Here is a 20445-nt window from a genome sequence, read left to right as displayed (position 1 = left end):
GATCATAAAACCATACCTATTCAGATAGTTTTCATCCATTAAACTAAGTCAAAGCACCCTTAAAATGTTCTAACCTCCCCTCCTAAAAAGAAACAATGTTATGACCTAGCAAAAATATGGTTTGAAATACTTTCCAGACCAGTGAGCTGTGCAATACCTTCAAAAATGGGATGACAAAAGGCCGTAGTGGGAAGTTAGTAGCTTCTTGCAGCTTGGAATGAAATTCTTCAATTGTCAAAGTAGAGTTCTGTGGAAGAAAATATGTATTATAAACACATATTTCTCTTGGTAAATAGTAAAAACACTATGACTAATAAATTACTAATACTGTTACAACACAGTGTAATAACGAGCAGGCACACATATATGAAACAATATTTTCATTATAAAACCTTTGACTTTATAAAAAAAATCACATATTATAGTTTATTATATATTATGCACCTCTAAAAATTCACATATGAAAATGAAACAAAATAAATATGGTACTTTGAAAACAATGTGCAGGGATCTTAGTATAGTTTTAATTGTCAGAGAAGTCTGCAATTATGAAGAACTTCTAAATATTACCTTTATGGAAAACATTTAAAAGCCCAACTGATAACATAAAGGGCGGAAGTCAAGTGTCAGAATCTCATTCATCTTGCATGTCATGTCTGAGTTACTGTTAGTGGAAATGTTCTTCTCCTGTCCTTCCATCTTGCCTTCTTTCTTTGTCTACCAAAACATCTTTGTTCAAGATGAACAGCTAAGTTGGGAGGTGTATCGCACTAATGAAGTCAAAGAAAAGGTTTGGGTCTTTTCTGATTCACTAAATCTTATGGAGGGTGAAAAAATTTCCCAGTTATCAAAGATATCAAAGATATTTCATTTATTGTAGAGGTAATATGGATTGCTCAACCCAAAGAGACTGTGCAAAATGACTTGAACTCACTCCTAATGTACCTCCTATAAACAAATCCCAAATACCCAGGGCTTCTATCCTACAATGGGTAATGTACAAAGTGTGATCAAACAATACGGTGAATGTTTAAATTTAAAAAAAAAATTATTACAGGAAAAGAAAGACACATTGCCATTAATCCCCCTGAAAATACTCCCCCTCGTTTCGAATACACTTATCCCATCGTTCTTGCCACCTTCTGAAGTAGTTCTACAAGCCCTCTTTCAGGAGTATCTTTAGTTGCACTGTCATGGCTGACTCTATGTCCTGAATCATTTTGACTTTGGAAAGAGCCAGAAGTTGCACGGTGCCAGATCCGCTGAAGAAGGTGGATGAGGACACACTACAATGTTTTTATTTGACAGAAATTGCTGTATACCAGAAGCAATGTATGACACAGAGTGTTGTCATGATGAGGGATGATTTACAGCACACTTTAAAACACACCTTCTCTCAACCGTAGTTCATACCCAACTGACTGCACTGAACAAGCTAAAACTTGTCACGTACTGTTACTAAGGCTCCATGTGCCGCTTCCCGTATTGAAGATCCCTGCCTTTCCATTGGATGGCATTTGACAGCAGTGTTGGGATGGAGGGATTGTGATGGTGGCACTAAATCTTCTATTTTTGAGATTTGGATCTCTGGTATAATTCAAATTAAAAAGTGTAATTTAGCTTGGAACTTTTAGAAAGCTTTCTTTTCTTTGCCTCTTAATTATTCTGCTTCCTATACATTTACTATGCAGTTTCAGTGTTGCTATTTACTTAGGCCCAGTGCTAGCCCTGTGACTTGGGAGAGGTTTTGCATCTGTATGGGATCCACTCTCCTGGCTCCAACTTAAATCTACACAAAATATGCAAAGGTTGCGATAATCACCTTTACCACATCTTCTATACTCACAACTACAAGAAAACATAAAACTTGAGATCAAACAAAGAATCGATGCAGTAGTTTGCAGTAGTTTCCAGCAGACTCTGCCCAGCCGACTCTCCTCTTACTTTAATAAATCTTCTACATTTCTATCTGACTCGGGAATTCTTTCACGGCCTGCAAGCAGACACAACAAGCAGCATTCACCGTATTTTGTGATCACAACGGAAGGGTTCCATGTCACACATTGGTTCTGGTATGGCAACTTCTGCCAAATAAAAACATTACAGTGTGTCCTCATCCACCTGATTTCACTGGATCTGACACCGTGCAACTTTTGGCTCTTCCCCAAAGTCAAAATGACCATGAAAGGTAAACTTTCTGAGTTGATTTAGGACATCGAGGCAGCCATGACAGTGCAACTAAAGACGCTCATGAAAGAGGACTTGCAGAACTATTTCAAAAAGTGGCAAGAACGATGGGATAAGTGTGTTAGAAGCGGGGGAGTATTGGGGTGGGGATTAATGGTGATGTTGGATCTGCGGGCAGTGTCTGGGTGTAGGCCGGATCGTGCCTCGTGAGACCAAAGAATGGAAACACGGACCCAGGAGAGGCAAAGAGTTTTAAAAAGAGGACAGTTTATTGAAAGCAAAGGGTCAGAGCTCCCGAGCGGGAGGAGGTCCCAAATGGGGGTGCCCAGTGACTGGGGCAAAAGTTCTTACTTTTATACCTTCCCTTGCCTGTTTGGGGAAGGGGGCTGGAGCCTTCTAATTGAATTCATCTATCACGTTTGTCCTGTTTGCCCATTCTGAAGGGATTAACAAAATAACCCATTCCTATCTATCAGATCTGCTCCTTTGTCCGGCCAAAAGGGATTTGAGATAATTTATTAACTTCAAGGCAAGTTCTCATATCTTCGTCCTGGAGTGAAGGAGACATTCCAGAACCTGGAGTTTTAGGATATGGCTGCCTTTTGCTTATTCCACCAGGGACCTTCCTGTCTACCTAACAACATGCTAACTAACCTGTCTCAATGGCAATGTGTAATAAATGTTTTTAATTTATTTTTTAATGTTCATTCATTGCAGTTTTTGTTCACACCTCGTTACTGATAAAAGTATCTACTTAACAGACAACCAACTTGTTATAAAAGTGCTGAGTAAGTTAACTATATTTTGGTTCATTTTCCTTAGTTCCTGGCAGAATCACAACTGTAAATTGCAGTCTCAACTTCAACCCTTTAATTATCTACATGCCTGACAAAATTGGGGTATTTGTGACTTAACACCTTCAGAATATTGTTCCACCCACTTTTTATGCAGTTTCTTTTCCTTTTATGATAAAGTATGGGGGGGGGGGCACCAAATTCTAAGGTTTTTATACTCCCAAATTCAAACCATCTTAACATGAAATTATGAATAAACACTAACTTCCTATCTGTAACTACAGAGGTTAGGGAACCCTTTTTTTTTTTTTAAATCATTTTGTTTCTATGGCTCATTTTCTAAAGCTATACCGATTGTGTTTTGTACATTAAAACAGTTACTAATATTTTTCTTAATCCTGTCTAAATAACTGCATAATGAGATTCATCATTATGATTTACTGCCTGAGTTCAAATCACTGGTCTGTCACTACCAGTTATATATTTTATTTCTGTAAACCTCAGTTTCCCCACATGTAAAAGGTGTATAAAAATCACTACCTTAAATTAAAGGATGGTCCCAAGATTTGAATAAAATGGCATGTGTAAAAGCTTGCAGTCAACGCTCAAAACAAAATCTGTTATCTATTCATTCACTCATTTAACAAATGTTCACTGCCTGTCTATTATGGCAAAGCACTATTAATTAATATCTTCTCCTAACTTAACCTCCGTAAGGTTTGTAGATAAATAAATACATTTTTAAAAAGTATTGCTATCAAAAGTATGCCACCTAATATGTGGGAAAATCTACTTGAAGCTACTAATTTTTCAATATTTGAACTTATGGAAACCACTGTTAAAGTACATATCAAATTTATAAAACAGTTGTCAAAAAAGAGTTTTTATTACTAACAACATTCACCATTTTCTTGATACAATTACTGTTTTGGATTTACTTTGTGGTTCTTTGGTCTAACTTACTTAGGTGATGAAAAGCCTATTATGCAAAACTCAAGAATAATAAAAAGGAAAAGGTAAGTGACTGACAAAAGTAACTGCAGTATGCTAAAATTCTTCTGTTAAAATCACCTTCCTGTACTGGAGGAGTACAAGGTGAAGCTGACGGGTTGTGGCAAATGTGAAAGCTTTTTGTTCTTAGAGTGTAGACGAGAGAGAGGCAATGTTTAAAAACTGAATTGCAAAATTTCTGTCAATGTGAGATACTGTGACTTAAAGCAGGTCAACTACACTAGACTCTCACCCAGATTTTAAATACTGGAATTTCTTTGGCAAAACAGAACTGGTATGTCTTTGTCCATGATAAATCCATGTAATAAAAATTAATGATCTATTTCAAGAAAAAGGAAACTGTTGCCTACTCTCTGAATCTCAGTTCTACCATAAGCCTGGATGATAAAAGGACTAAATATGTGACCCACAGACTCTCTACAACTCAGTTTGCTATGGGAAAATCGCCTTCCTAAATGAATATCTTCTACTCACATAGGAAATCAAAGTAAATGTAAAAGTGACTTAGGACCCTAAAAATTATGTATGTTCTGATTTTCTGTGTGATGATATATAGAATGTACTATAATGTGCCCAAATCAACACTTCTATTCTTAAAGTAATAATTTAAGTAATTCTACTTATAACAAAGAATTGGTTGGGTTTTTTTTTTGTTGTTGTTTCAAACACCAATTAGTGCTTACCAGAGGTTGAGGGGAGAGAAAATTGGGGTGCTGTTGTTTTATGGATACAGTTTCAGTTTGAGGTGATGGAAAAGTTCCGAAGATGGATGGTGGTGATGGTTATACAACAAAGTGGATATGTTTAATGCCACTGAACTGTGCACTTAGAAATGGTTAAAATTGTAAATTTTATGTTATATATATTTACCACAATAAAAATTTTTAAAAATATTATTAACCCTAAAAATGACAACACATAAAAGAAGAAAAAATGTGGTACTTGTTATAAATTCTTGTTCATCCAGGCTGATAATAAAAATCCCTCAAGGCAACTAAGTTAAAATGAGCACCCAATTAAATTAACCGAATCATTAACATAACAAAAACTTTTTGTCGTTGAAAGGCACTAGCTATACCAGGAGAATGTACTTATTGAATTTTATACACACATACACATTTATGGCCAAGATAACAATAAGTGTATATAACCATATCTTTATTAGTCAAATAGTAAAAGAAACCGTGGTAGGAGTCAATACACAATACAGAATTAAAAACCTTGTTACTATAGAATTAGCAGACTTGCAGCAATCCCCAGGGGTAGAAAGTACTAGAACAAAATAGCTGTGAGAAAGGAGTCTATATTTTTGCATCTCACCCATATACTCTCCCTTACCCCAGAAAATTGGGCTGATTTCTGTTTACTTACCACTAGTCCTAGTACGAGGGTGCGGACTCTCTCGCCTATCTCTGGTGAAATGTCATTGCCAAACTGCTGCAGGGTAGTAAGGAATCGTTTCAGCTTACTGAGTTGCCTGGCACCACAGGCTGGGGGCAGCTGTTGATTAGCCAGAGAAGAAGAGGAAGAAGAGGAAGGCCCATTGCTAAAGCCATTGGGCGGTGAGGGGGCACCATTCAAGGCTGTGGGTGAATGGCTTGTGCCATTAGTTACTGTTAAGAGCACAAAATCAGAAAGAAAAAATAAACTTACAGAGAAATGCACAAGGAAATTACAACCAAGTGTCCTTCCCTTTAGATCTGGTAGATCTTGTAATTTAAAAACTGTTGGGGCTTTTTTTGTAAACTGTTTTGACTTCACAGGATTACCACAGGCTCAGGTACTCTATAATAAGTGGGTCTACTCCTCACACTGCATAAGGGTATTCTGCACAGAAGCTGATTATAAATGGAGATGGCTGTAACACAGAAACAGCCCTGCCTCCCATGTGCACATATGCAAACCACCTGAAATGTTTCAAACATAGAACAATGTTTGGATGTCAGCCTTTTGTCACCAGCTTACATCAATATAATAGGACTATTGCTTTCTAAACTGCTCCCCTAAAGAAAGTGTACATTTGGTGGAGACTAAATTTATCACTGAACATTTTTAATCATGTTTTGTACACATAACTGACAGCTGTGTTTATAGAAATTGGACTTTCAAGTTTTAACCTTATACCACCCAATTAGAAGGCTATTTTCTCCTCCTCACATTTCTTAACCACTTCTTTGGGGAAAACGCAAATTTTATTAAGAAGCCAAAATGGATGTGGAAATTATCAAGGATTTATTTCAAGAAATTGAAGGGGTACATTTATCCAAATAATAGAATGGTTAGTGGTAATTCAGTAAATTCATTTCCAATAAAATTTATTTGAAAATCAAGAAGATAATCCATAAGAAATAGGCTAGAAAAATTTGCACATTTCTCACTAAAGAAAATGTCGATTTTATAATGTTAAATCAATTAATTTGACAAACTGATCTTTACCAAATTCATTTTTAAATGTAATTTTGATAAACTATCTCCAACAATAGTTTGAAGATGTTTTAAGTGCTCTATTATTCTTAAAGTTTCAGTAATAAATGGTCTCTTGTCCTAAATGAGTACCAAAGCAACCTGTCAAGAAATTATAGCTCACTAGAACCTCTCACAGGAGTCATATGACTATCACTGGGCTTGGGGTAACAACAAACGACATATAAGATGACAGGGTTACAACTTGGCACTGTTGTAGCCTCCTGCTCCTTACACATTTGGAACTGTTTTTTTAAAATGGCAGTGTGACACTGGACAAACAACCTGGGGTGTGTATTTTGCTAATCCCTTTTAAGTCCATGAATCTATTTTTGTCTGTTATTTTTTATTCATATAGATTCATGGCACATTGTCTATAAATTGTATTATTTGCAACAGATAGCATTATTTGTTTCACAAATCCTTGATGACAATTTTAACCAGGGCTTTGAGACTGATGAAAACAAAGCTATCTGCTATCCCTACTAGAATATACAGGAAAGAAAGAAAAGTTGCTATTTTGTCAGAATGTTCTGTCCTTTCCTTGGACGACACAGAAAGCAATACACTCCAGTGATTCACAATTCAAGTCCTGAGCCAAGATGGAACGGAGTAAAGGTTTTATAAAAGTCTGACAGGTTTAAGACAAGAACGATGCACCTCATTTCAGAAAGTTTTCTATGTAACTGTTGTACAGTCTTTTTTTGTGTGCCGATATTACAGTTTTATCATTTTAACCTAAAAATGTTAGATTTTAACATGATTTGGAAATAATAGAAGTAATATTAGAAGATCAGAAGTAACCTAGAAATAATTACAGCATATTAACATGTTCCAAGTGAAAATGAATAAACTAAAATAAGGAGCACCACATAAGTCTAATTAAAAGTTATAGTTGTAACAACTGGTGTTACGACCAAATGTAGTGTTCTTCATTCGCTGACATCATAACAGGCTACAACTTTGAAGCAATCACGAAAAGGGAAGTAGGTATTGGCAATCATACAAATTATATCTAAGATATGACACGTCTGTGCTCAGTAACTACTCACTGGCAAACAAATGATTTTTTTTTTTGCTTCATTTCTGCACAATCATTGATGCTGGATCTTCTTTTCCCTTAATTTTTATTTGCAGAAAAAAAATTAATTTAAACTTCAAAATGAAAACAGGAAATGCAGAAATTCCTACTCACATGTTGTCGGTGTGAATGAACTAGTTCTTGGGGCTCCTTGAGTGGTTGGGGGAGGTGGCATAGTGGGAGGAGTCAGCCTGGACGGAGTCTTCACATCCACAGGTGAGTCTGGCATTGTGGAGTGCTTCTCAGTCTGATCTGGAAGATGCCACCATGAACATGTTACTTTCCTCCTTAAGCACCTCCGTTTTTTAAGTGGGGTTCATCTTTTTTAAAAGCAAGTAAACAGAAGAAATCTAACATCTTCTATCAATAAAACAGGCTTATCTACTAAAGTTTAAATAAGGACTTTATCATCCAAACCCTATTCAAGACAGTGTAGCCCAGATGGCAGGACCTCATTTGTAGCTGGGTTATTTTACATCCTATTGTTATTTTTGGCTGGGGCAGACGTTAACTTGGTAGTGTTATATGCAAGAGCACAACTTCACTCAAAGCTGAAGCCAACATTAGTAAGAGGTAAAAAATAGGTGAGAAAGTAGGATGGTAATGGACCCCTCAGACAGCTCAGAAATAACACAAATCTGAAGCTCTGTTGTACAGGTAGGATACAGTTAGGAGCCAGTGTTTGGTGATTTTTGTAACACCTGCCATCATCCCATGTCCATGCTTAGTTTTCTGGCCTGTTAGATGAAGCAGGTTATGTCTCCTCAAAATTGAAGTGAAACACACCTTTCACTTCAATTTTTTTCTGCCGTGTTTGAAAAATCACCGCTATGTAAATGCCATATATCACACAATGATATTATTTACTTAGAATTTGTGAGTTTAGGACCAACCACTTTAAAAACATGAGACCAATATTTCAATTAATATTCTCAGGCAAAGTGAGAATGGGAAAGTACCAAACTGAGACCTAAAAAGAACTAAAGACCTTCCTTATATTTTTCATGATTAAGGTGACAGATGTGGAGAAATTTCCTGATTACCCATTAATGAACATGTTTTCTACGAAGTATCCTTTTCCTTTGAAATTTTGAACTTTTTTCCCTCAATCTAATCTCTTTATCAAATCTTCAGTTAAAAAATAGTTTTTGTTTATTTCTTAGATCCAATTTTCCATAATTATGTACACATATGCATACACACACACATATACATACCCCCAACATGTCTGAGATGCCTCTTGCAGCCTTAGACACAAATATTTTACACTTGGACTTTTTGAAAAGTAAAGTAACAGACTATTAATAAAGAATGGATCTTTTAAAACATTATAATAATCATAGGGGTATGGAGTTAATTATTCAAAATTACTTAAAAGTCAATTATTAAAAGAAAATGAAAAGCCAAAATTACTACTACGATAATTCCAAATCTACCTCACCTTTATTCAAAGAAGTTTCATAAGATTTGGATTGTAATAGAATACAATATTTGAAAGTTGAAATAATGTGGATACCATATTAGGCAAGTTGTAACAAAAGAATGAAAATCATTATCATTCTAATAAGAGCATTTTGAAAGATGATCTAGTTAACAGTATCAGGGTCTCTATTTGTTAATCTCTAACTGCTAATTGAATAACAATGAATGTCCCTGTAGTGAATAAATGTTCTGAGTGAGATGATAGTAAAGATACAGAGGAATATTTCTGCCTTTGTCTTATTGCTAAAAATTGTCTTCATATTGCTATTCTAGATAATTTAAAAAACAGATCATTAAAAACCAGTAACAGTAAATCACTTAGTCTAGAAAAACACAGAAGTTAGGCAGGTTTAAAACTACTTCAATAGTTAAATTAATTGCACAATCTACTCACCTCAACCAACCTCAGCAACAAGAGACTAAATAGCTTTCCGCTTATGTTACAGCTGAGGGAAGAGGTAGAGCGGCAAATACAAGCCTCCCTAAATAAAGGCAAATATTTCTGTCATGCCAAGGAAGGAGGGATAAAGGGAAGCTTGCCAGAGTCGGCTGGGAGATAACAGTGGGAACTGCTGGTCCATCTGGTTTTCATTCTGCTAACACTCAACGGAACTGTTAGAGAAGCCAATCCAGATACACAGATTGAAGCACGCTGTTGCACAGACAGAGAAAAGGAAGAGCAAGATGGGGGTGGAGAAGTGGGAATAATGAAAAAAATAAATAAAGTAGTAGAAGGAAAAGAGAAGAAAGAAAGACCAAAACAGGGAGCAAAGAGCCTGAAGGGAGAGAAATTTACCCTGGACAGATTCGTTTACCCCAGGAGCTAAAAGCTGAGCTCTAGAAAACACGGCCCCCACCTTACTTACCTTGATTTGGTTCTTGAACAATACCTGAACTTGAAACCGTGTATCTTAAACCCATTTTTCTTTATTTTTTAAAAAATAGCCCACATTAAGAAAAAAAGAATAAACTATAAAGTTAACAATGGGTTTCCTTTTCAAATTTCAGATAATCTTTGTATTTCTGTCTTCATCTGTCCAATTATAGGAAGATTTTTGATACATCATTATTTTCATTTGAAAATATTCTGAATATGTGTCTTGGTCCACATTTGTAACATAATTCCTATCCAAAAAAAAATCATTAATAAGGAGAAGGAGAAGGAGAAGGAGAAGCAGATAAATGGTTTTAAATTCTTGAAATGTCATCTATATTTTAAGAACAATAACAACTGAGCCAACGCATAGCAAACCACCACAACTTCTAACAGGAATATATACATTCTAACTGGGATATATATAGATATTTAGGATTTTGAAATTAGCCAAATTTCTAAGATGGTTACCTTTCTCTGATCAACTTGAGCTCCAACGCAGAGGTCCTACAAACTTAGACAAAGTGAGACATATGTAACTCATTCTGTGCTATTTAGTACAATCAATCCAGGATGGAGAGAGATGGTGAAATAACCAGCCAGGCCTAACCCTTACACACACAAAAAGTCTCTGGAGTAGAAATATTTCAGATAAATTCAGAAAATGTGTTTCAAGTATGCTGAGTTCTGTTGCATTTGTTCTGAATTATTTAAAAAACTTTTTTGAAAAATTTATTTTTGAAACTTTTATAGCAAACAACAGAAAAGCTGATTTAACCACAGAAGCATTTCACTCTATTTCAAATTAGAGGATAAAGTAAAACCAATATTAAGTAATAATACTTCTCATGCAATTTTTAAGTTCATGAAAATTATACTGTCCTTGTACATAACTTCCAATTTTAATTACTGTTGGAGAATACTGAAACTTATTAAAAGATTGACACAAAATGATAAAACAAAAGAGGAAAGAAAAACAATTTGTATTAGACCAGGAAGGTATGTATAATCAGAAGAAATGACTTTACCTCTACCTTAATGATTCACACCACTTCTAAACAAGATACTCCGTATGTGGTGACATTTCAACTCACATGGCAAACATCCAACACATATGTACCAAAGATGGCTGATGCATGGAAGAAAGTGTGCCAGTTATAGATACATTACTGATGCCATTTCAATATCCAATTCAGTGTCAGGGCCTTCTAGATGTGGTATATTTTCCAATTCTATTTTTTTTAAGTAAAAAGAAAAGGTATGACATAATCTGCCATGGCACTTATTTTACTTTTAGTTAGTTGAAATAGTTCCAGACATATTTTTAAGGTATAAAGAATAAGCACTCTACATTTTCCTTGTTTATATAACATTCTAGATCTGATTAGTGTAAAAAGACAGAAAGTATTGTACGTCTTTTTCTATCAGAGTTGATCATGTCAATTATAATAGAAGAAATATCTATGCTTCAGAGGTGTTATGGATTGAAGAGCATCTGGGTCAATTAGTTAATCCAGAGTTAGTCTTATTTGAATAAGCGTTAGTTAAGGAAGCTAGAAGGTATGCACTAAAGAGGATTAAGCCCAAGTGGAACAGAGGTACTACTAATGAAAAGAAGACAGGGAGGAACAAAACTGGGTACAGCATTTTATTTTTATTTCTCTGTTAAATATGGCAAACATAGTTCTGACAACAGAGTCATTTAGTGGCTCCAATGTCTGATGTTACAGTAGACTGTTGAAGAAAGACTAGAATGGTGGCCATCCAGCCTCCACAGTGCTACCATCTAATTTCCCTGGTGAGCACTTCTGGTAATGTTCATTCCTTCTCAGAACCCTTCGACAATGCATGAAAATAAAAGTCAAATACTAACATTTTAAACACAATGAAATTGTACAGTGAAAGGATATTTGGCATAATAGGAGAATTTCTAGGTTTCAAATGTAGATTCTCTCAATAATTAGTAGTGAACCCTTAGGCAAAGTAGTCATCTGGAGCCTCAGTCTCTTATAAAAAGAATGGGGATACAATCATTGCTACCTTATCAGGACCTTAGCACAGTGCCTGCTCATATTGGCCACCAACACGTGTGAGCTCCATTCTCTTGTGTCTTTCTCTACCTGATCCATTCACAGCTTTATTTCCAGTGTCTTTCCCCAGAGTCTATGCTGTATCTATACAGGGAAGCTTGGTATTTCCTGGCTTTTCTGCCTCTTTTTGTGCTGCTGTTCCCTTCATCTAAAAGGACCTGTCTCATCTTATACATTTTTCACTACTTCATCCTCTTATAGCTTTCTCCAGTACCCCAGGCACCAACCACATCATGCTTCCTCTGCCTTCTTTTATCATTTATGACAGCCTATCTGTATGGTAGTTATGTATGTGTATGTGTATTATACACCCAAAGACACAAATCAGTGAAAATAGTAAGCAACTTGATCGCATTTTTTCAAATACCTCCTTAATGCGTTTAAAAATAAATGTAATCATAAGAAGGATAGTTACATTCCTAACTTTTACAAATTCATTTCCTGTATCATAGTCAATTTAAAGGTATCAACCATAATTTCATGGCAAAAGACAAACACACAATCATCAGTAGCGTATAAGTACATAATGAGAGAATGGAATGTAGGTAATGTGGGAAAATACTGGAGATCTAAAATTCAGTTCAACTCTGCAACTAATTTATTATGTGGTTTAAAGCAAGTGTAAAAATGACTTGTTGTTACCTCATGTCTTATAGGTATTTTATGAAGATTACTATTGCTGAAACACCAATCTGACCTTATCAATCCCCTGATTTAATTTTTTCAGTGTCCCATTGTCCCCAGGATGAAATATAGAATAAAATATAAGGTCTGTAGCTTAGTTATGCATTGACACTGTTGAGTTCCTACTCAGTAGCCCTTCTCCCCTCTTCCTTGCTGGAGAGCCCTGATCTGATTCAGGTAGACAATTCTTGGGGGTCAGATCCTCCTTGTTTATTACATTCATCAGGTTATCATGTTCCCCTTGTCAGCAACAGGTATTACAGGTGAGTGTTGGGCTATAATTCAGGACAGGGTCATGAAAGGAAGTCTACGGAAGAGGCTCTAAGGAAAACTTCCTCACTTTCTAAACAGAAACCCAAGAAGGAAATAGTCCCTTTTCTTCTGATAGGGACTTTTGCATCTGTAAGTAATTCCTTCATTTCACTTCTTTGGAGTCTGGTTTTCTTATCTATAAGATTAAGCATCTTGGATTACATGACCTCAAGGATCTTTTGTGAAAATTAATATTCTCTGGTTTCTTTCCACCGATGTGTCTTATGATCATCTCAAACACAAAGAAGACTACCCAGAGAACATATCTGACAATAAAGTGACCATAAATAAAATTATTTTGAATTTGGTGAATACAACCAGACTTTCTCTGTTCACCTAAATTATTATGTCCACAAGTATATGTCTGCGTAGATTCTTTTTCCAATAAACATTAAAATTGACATGTACCTCTTATTTTCAAATACACTTTCAATCCTCATTACTAAATCATCATCAATGATTTACTTATAAAATAGCCATACCAATGTCCAATTGTCCCTGTATAGTTATCATCAAAAGACTCACTTTCACAGCCCAGATTCTCAAAAGAGTAATCTACACTCACTTTTCCTGCTTCCACATTTCCCATTCCATCTTACTCATACTTATAGTAAACACTAATGAGACTGCCTAGAAAGTTTCCCTCCTCATACTAGGACCTGCTATACCCTCTAATCTCAGAAATATCTTGGGAGTCACCACGTTCTTTCATAACCTTAGTGTCTGACCCAGGCACAATATCTAGTCCAAGATGGGTGATCTCAGCCATTCCCCAAGATTTTTATCTTCAGAACTGAAGAAAGAAAACAATCCTACTCCAGAGGTATAAGACTGGACTGTCTATTATCGTCTTTTAGTCTAGCAAGCATGCCTGCAGTGCAAAAGAAGGCAACTAATAGGCAGAAAGAAACAAAGAAAAGAAATGGCAAGACATTATCCTGACAGAACTAAGTTTCTCATCCTAGGTGCTAGTTGCATCTCTAAAATTCCTATAATTTGTATCTTCCAAACCGTGTACAGATCCTAGTCAATCAATCCCTCCTTTGCCTAAAACCTAGTTTGAGCTGACTTTTCACTTGAAACCAAAGAATCCAGACTAAAATAAATAGTGCTTGAATGTAGCATCAAGGTATCCTAACTCCCACTGAAATTCTTCTCAGTTGTCTCTTTATTATTAATCCAAACCTGACACTGTTTACCACTTCCTCCTTCTTGAAACATTAGTATCCTCGGGATTCTATCATTCAAACACTCTCATTTTTCTCAGGCCTTTCTGGCTTCTCCTTCTCTGTCTTTCTTAATGGCTCACCTTTCTCCATCTGTGATAACTACAAGTATTTCCCCCAATGTTCCTTGATAATTCCTCTTTAAATTTTTATTCTACACCTTTTCCTTAGTGACTTTATTTGTGGTGTGATAGTCACACCATAGCCATTATTATGTGGATGACTTTACTCTAGACCTAACATTCCATTCCAAGTTCTAGACCCAAACATCCAGAGGTCTACTCTTTTCAACAGCCTAAATTCAAACCCTCATCATCTATCATCTCTCACCTGGCCTATTCAACAACCCACTAAATGACTCACTACCCAGTACTATTTGTCTCTATCCATCTGCAAATTACAGTCATTTTACTACATATGCCAAGGATGTGATCAGAGATCTTGCCCCTTTCCTCTTAGTAATCCTCAAAGACCTTTTATAATGTTAACCATAAAGTCTTGGTACTTTAATAGGACACAGAAAGACTTTTATGACCCATCTGGCTCCTGACACTGTTCCAGACCCATCTTCATTTCTCCCACCCACTGCCATCCCCACCTCTGAACTCCATACTGAATTACTGTAGCTCTCTAAATGCCCCTGGGTCACTCTCAGGCTTCCATCACATTACATCCTTTTCCTAGAATACTCTTTACCCAACCAATGCCTGGTTAAGTACATCATTCCTTTAGAACTCCATTCAGGTATCACTTTGGCCAGAACTCTTTTGCAGACAGCCCTTCCACCCCCAGCTGGCCCAGACTGTCCCATATTCCCATTACATTGTTGAGTTCCCTCTTACAGCACTGATCACACTGTATTTAGAACCAAGGTCAGTCTCTCCACTAGCCCATAATATACGTAAAGGCAATGGTGACATCTTACTTGTTTTTATATTCCCAGCACTTTTCACAGTGCCTGACACATAGAAGGTGCTCAATAAATTTAGTATTTTAAATGAATAGATATTACTATAATGTCATAAAGCATGCCTATAGTCACAACTTTGAGACTTCAGAACTTGAAGAGACATGACATATTTAACTTAAGATAAAATCATCTACCTATCTTTTTACTATCATCCTAAAAGAATCCTAAAAAGAATTTCTACACTCTGAAAATATTAAGTACCCAAAGATAAATCTAGAAAAACACTAGTAAATTATTGAATTCACCAGTTTTAAAATACCTTTCAGTAATCACAACATATTTCCTAAGACCTTTTATAATATTAGAAAAAAAGGCGTTATAAGGCAATTTATACACATATGACTTAAAGCACCCTTTTTTACAATAAGAATATCAGAGTAGTCATAAATATGCACATTCAAAACAAAGAGAAAAGCATATTATGAACCAAAACACAATTTCTTCCACACATAGTTTTTCTGTTAATTGTCTATGGATGGTGGGATAACAGGTTATTCTGTAGTTTCTTCTTGTTATTTTTCTCTTTTATGTAAATGTTCTACAATGACCATGTTTTATTTTTACAAGCAAAAAACATACAAAAAAAAACAACACATATTAGGATGAATCACCTAAAATCAAGCATTAGGCACTGTATCAAATGCTCTGCATGCTTTATCTCATTTTAAATCTCACCATGAAAAGGTACTACTAATTTTCCCATCTTATGTAAGAAAACTGAAGCCCAGAGGAGTTGAATAATTTGTCTAAGTTTACAAGCCAGAACTTATTCCAGGCCTTCTCAGAGTTTATTATCATCTAAAACTAATGTTATTTTATACATGATCTGGAAAACGGAAATAAAGCAAATTCAGTAAGTGTTCAATCTAGAGTTAGCATTATCCTAGAAGTGCACCTTCCAATACTACTGTACTAGCCACATGTGAACATTGACATTTTAATTCATTAAAGTTAAATTCAGTTTCCTCAGTCACACTAGCCACATTCAAGTGCTCAACAGCCGTGGCTGTATGGCTACAGAGTTGTAGCTGATGGCTACTGTATCAGAAAGCTCAGTTACAGAACATTTCTGTCATCACAAAAGGACAGCACCATACATGAATGGCTCTGAAATTCTATACTAGAAATAATGGGGGCGGACACGTGGTTCAGGTGGTTGGAACACGGTGCTCCTAACGCCAAGGTCAATGGTTCATTCCCACATGGACCAGTGAGCTGTGCCCTCTACAGCTAAGACTGTGAACAACTCTCCGTGGAGCTGGGCTGCTGTGAACAGCTGGTAGTGTGTGCTGACGTGTGCTACCGTGAGCAAGGCTGGCCTGCAGCCCACGAGAGCTGCTGTGGGTGGCTGAACAACGACCGCCTCAGCCCAGTGGAGCGTAAGGCTCATACTAGTCATGGGCCAGGATGCTGCACCCTACAACTTGACTGAGAAACAATAGGTTAAAAACTTGAGGGGATGGGGGCAAAAAAAATAAGAATGACTCCACGGCAGGAGTCCATGGAGATGACAACACAATCTGAAAGGGTGGGAATAAGGAGGGAGGAGGTGTGCCTTTGGCTTCAACCTAAATACCATTCTTGTTTATAGATTGGGCTTCTGCATATTCATTTAATAGTTAAGAGGTAGAAAAAATAAAAGTCTGAAACCCAATGATTGACTAAGATAAGTGAGCTCTGAGCTCTGAAGAAGCAGGAGAATAAGACACGCTCAGTCTAGGTAATTAGTAAACATGGGGTAACTACACTAATGAGAACAAGGCCAGGTAGTGAACAAGGCCAGGGGCTTAGTCCTGGAATGAGCCAGTCAGCAGCGAGGGCAGCAGCTGGTCTGTAATCAGAAATGACAGCCTGAAGCATAACTTCATGCCTTGAAAGAGCATGAACTTGAGTTAAGATTTGGGCAAAAGAATGAGGCAAATCCATACTAATCCATTACTATTTCTTGAAAAATAACTTCAAAAATGTTTGAGTCATCTCTGTATAGGGACAATAATAGGAAATTTCCTTCCCTTCTTCTATAAAACTTATCAGCTAGTACTTGACACATTTATCTTGTTTTCGAATGTCCCCCAACCACAATGTCAGCTTCATGAAGACAGGAATTTCTACCTGTTTCATTAACTTCAGCTGCCACAGCATTTAGAAGAGTACTTGGAATACCGGTAGCAGGCATTTTATTAGGTTGGTGCAAAAGTAATTGCGGTTTAAAAGGTTAAAAATAATTGCAAAAACCGCAATTACTTTTGCACCAACCTATTATAAAGATTTATTGAATGAGTGAATGAAGAAAGTAAGAAAGAAACAAGGAAAACTAGATTATGACAAAATAGCCAAACATTGGTAACTCTATGGTTGCTACCTAGAAGGGGACAAGGGATGACTAAGGCAGACAGGATAAAGGCTGAAAGCACACACCCACTTAAATGGAGATAGGAATGCTAAGAAGTATAAGTAGGAAATAATCTAAACCAATTTTCTCACTTTTTGACAAAGATGACTTGTAGTCCACCATGAGAAAGCACTATAAACATTAACAAGTACCCAAATGGTGGTTCTAGCTAGAAAAATCGATTAGTAATTTCATAAAGTTTGGAAAGGACAGCTAGTCATATGAATACTGGTGCACTCCAGGCATTACTTGTATATGCCAGTTTCTTAGAAATGTCATCTCGCCCACAGTGGTTATCACTTTTACTCCAGTGATCCCTGCTTCTGAGTCTAATAACCACCTCCTGGAGATGGCTCTCGAAAGCCACCAAGGGGGTACTGAGAGTCCTTTCCCCTCACACTTCAATCTATTTACCATACAACAGATGGAATAATTTTGTCAAACACAAATGTATTCAGTGGGATCTAATTACCCCACTTCAACAAGCACAGTTCCACATTTATCTGCTTTATGCACTAGTGTTCTGTTTAAGATTTCCTTTGAAAAACAGGGTCTCCTGTTTAAGAAAGAAAAGTTTGAAAGCCCTGGCACAGGCAATCAACAAATGTTCACTGAATGGCTGTGATAAAAATACTAAGGAAAAACTGAACCACCCAAATAAACACAAAAGTAACTCCTGCTTGTGGGAAGAGCAGAAAAAGACACAGGCACCGCCAAGAGCCCATAAATTGAACATAAGCATCTATGTAACACCCTGCAGTCCAAATGGCAGACTATTCCAGAAGATTAAAACAAAAAACAAACCAAAAAAACCCCAAGAACATTAGATAGTGATCTAAACCATTTATAGTCTTTAAGTACAATTTTTACTCCAATAATATTTATTTGCCAACGATAACGAAAGGCTACAAAGAAGGCTAAGAGAGCTACTACAGAAAAATGGTAGCGTACACATCCAATGCAGTTATGGTCATTTGGATAAGAGTCAGTAAATCAAGTCAGGAAAATATGAAGGTGCACAGGGTATGTACATGTGGCTAAATCACAGACAAGCAAATAGCAGGAGCTCAAATGAATACTGAATTTAATTGAATATACTCTTTCAAAAACAGCCAACCAGTACAATTAGTTTAGATTTCACATTATAGGCAATGGGAAAGCACAGAGACTATTTAGGCAGCTGAATTATATGCTGATTAGATACGTATGAAACAGAGAACAAGTAAGGTAAGAAAGGTCAGAGGGCAGAAGTACTGGACAGCAATAGTGTATGCAAGAAATGATGCAGGCATCCAGCATGGAGGTGGGTCTAAAAAAGGAGAGCTTCAGGAGACATTTTAAAAGTTTGTCAAAATCACAGAGCTTGGTAACAAAATAAGACAAACTTTGTAGGAATAAGTAGGAATCTAGAAGTGCATGGTGACGTCAAAAAGCAAAATCAAAACACAACAGGAAGAATAATTTGGAAAAAAAAGCAGGATAAGCTCAGTTAAATCACAGTGACTTAGAGATGTCCCTGCCACACTCTGTTGCTCATACATAAAACATCCTGTTATCTTCTTGTCCCACATGTGCCACCAACAAATTTTTCTACCTCCTAAGTGTGCTTCTCCATTCCCATCACCACCTTGATGTACCACCATCTTTCACGTGGACTTTTTCAGGAGATAATCTTCACAATCGCTCTCCTCACACTGCAATCTATTTACCATATAACAGATGGAATAATCTTGTCAAACACAGATGTATTCACTCATTTAAAATAAAGCATTTATTCAAAAATATATGAGCCATCTACAAAGTGCCATGTACTATTTTAGACAGGAGGGACAAGACAATGAACACAACAGAAAATCACTGCCCTCAAAAACTTTACATTCTAATGATGGGATCAAGTTACTCCCCTATTTAAAGTGTTTCAATGGTTTGCCATCACTCTTAGGGTAAAATCCAAAACCCTTTAAATGAACTACAACCTAGATAGATTTAGTATCTGCTTACCTCTCCCACCTCATATCTCATTTGTTTAATCAGTTGCAAGCTTCATCTCACTTCAGGGACTTGCACTCAGTCTGGAAAATCCATGTTAGTTCAAATTCACTTACTCCATGATGTCCTTGATCCCTCCCCCATCCTCTGCTATAAGTTCTATTGTATCACCTAATTTTTCTTTACAGGGCTTACTGAAACTGTTGTGAATAATTGTATAATTACTGGTTTGTCTAACATCCCCTACTAGACAGTAAAATGCTCTGTAATGGCAAGGAGCATGTATCATATCATATATCATATCATATATCATATCATATCATATCATATCATATCATATATTATATCATGTATCAACTCAGTCCCAGAATTATCACGGTGCCAAGAACCTGGTACCAATAAATAGTGAGTAAAGGAATTTTCTCTTTAAAAATAAACATTTGGAGGTACAAGTAGAGCAATTGCATTCCTTATTTCCCTTAAAAGTTAGGATTTCAAATTTTCTTCAGTGATAGAAATAATAAAATAATGGTGATAATAATGAAACCACTCTCATATTTATACTTCATTCCCATGACATGGGGCTTCAACGCACACCATTCCACTCAAATCACCCCAGAAAAGGTACAAACTCATTTGTGGTTAATCCAAAAGGTATCGGTCAATCTTCGTCTTGCTTATGACAAGGTGTGATCAAAAACTATGGTGAATGTTTAAATAAAATAATTTATTACAGTAAAAGACACATTGCCATTAATCCCCCTCAAAATACTCCCCCTTGCTTTGAACACACTTATCCCATTGTTCTTGCTACTTTCTGAAGCAGTTCTGGGAGTCCTCTTTCATGAGTGTCTTTATTTCATCCTCCATCACGACAGTGCTCCCTCTCA

The 20445-nt window shown here is 36.4% G+C and overlaps 1 protein-coding gene across 9 annotated transcripts in view; it reads right to left on the bottom strand.

Moving 5' to 3' along the window:
• Positions 1-20445, bottom strand: part of RUNX1T1 (RUNX1 partner transcriptional co-repressor 1) — a 182301-nt gene that overhangs the window by 61559 nt on the left and 100297 nt on the right. For 8 of the 9 annotated variants that reach the window (XM_074316318.1, XM_019718441.2, XM_019718440.2 and 5 more), the window contains 3 exons: positions 7651-7788; positions 5364-5605; positions 158-247 (listed from right to left, as the gene is read on the bottom strand). In XM_074316318.1, coding sequence (XP_074172419.1) covers positions 158-247; positions 5364-5605; positions 7651-7788 — 470 coding nt within the window. Of the gene's footprint in view, positions 1-157; positions 248-5363; positions 5606-7650; positions 7789-9412; positions 10016-20445 lie in introns of those variants that run through there. The other variant, XM_019718444.2, reaches the window with a different exon arrangement.

The sequence above is a fragment of the Rhinolophus sinicus genome, linkage group LG12, assembly GCF_036562045.2.
Source record: "Rhinolophus sinicus isolate RSC01 linkage group LG12, ASM3656204v1, whole genome shotgun sequence".
In the NCBI taxonomy this organism is placed as follows: Eukaryota; Metazoa; Chordata; class Mammalia; order Chiroptera; family Rhinolophidae; genus Rhinolophus; species Rhinolophus sinicus.
This window is presented reverse-complemented; position numbering and strand designations above follow the sequence as displayed.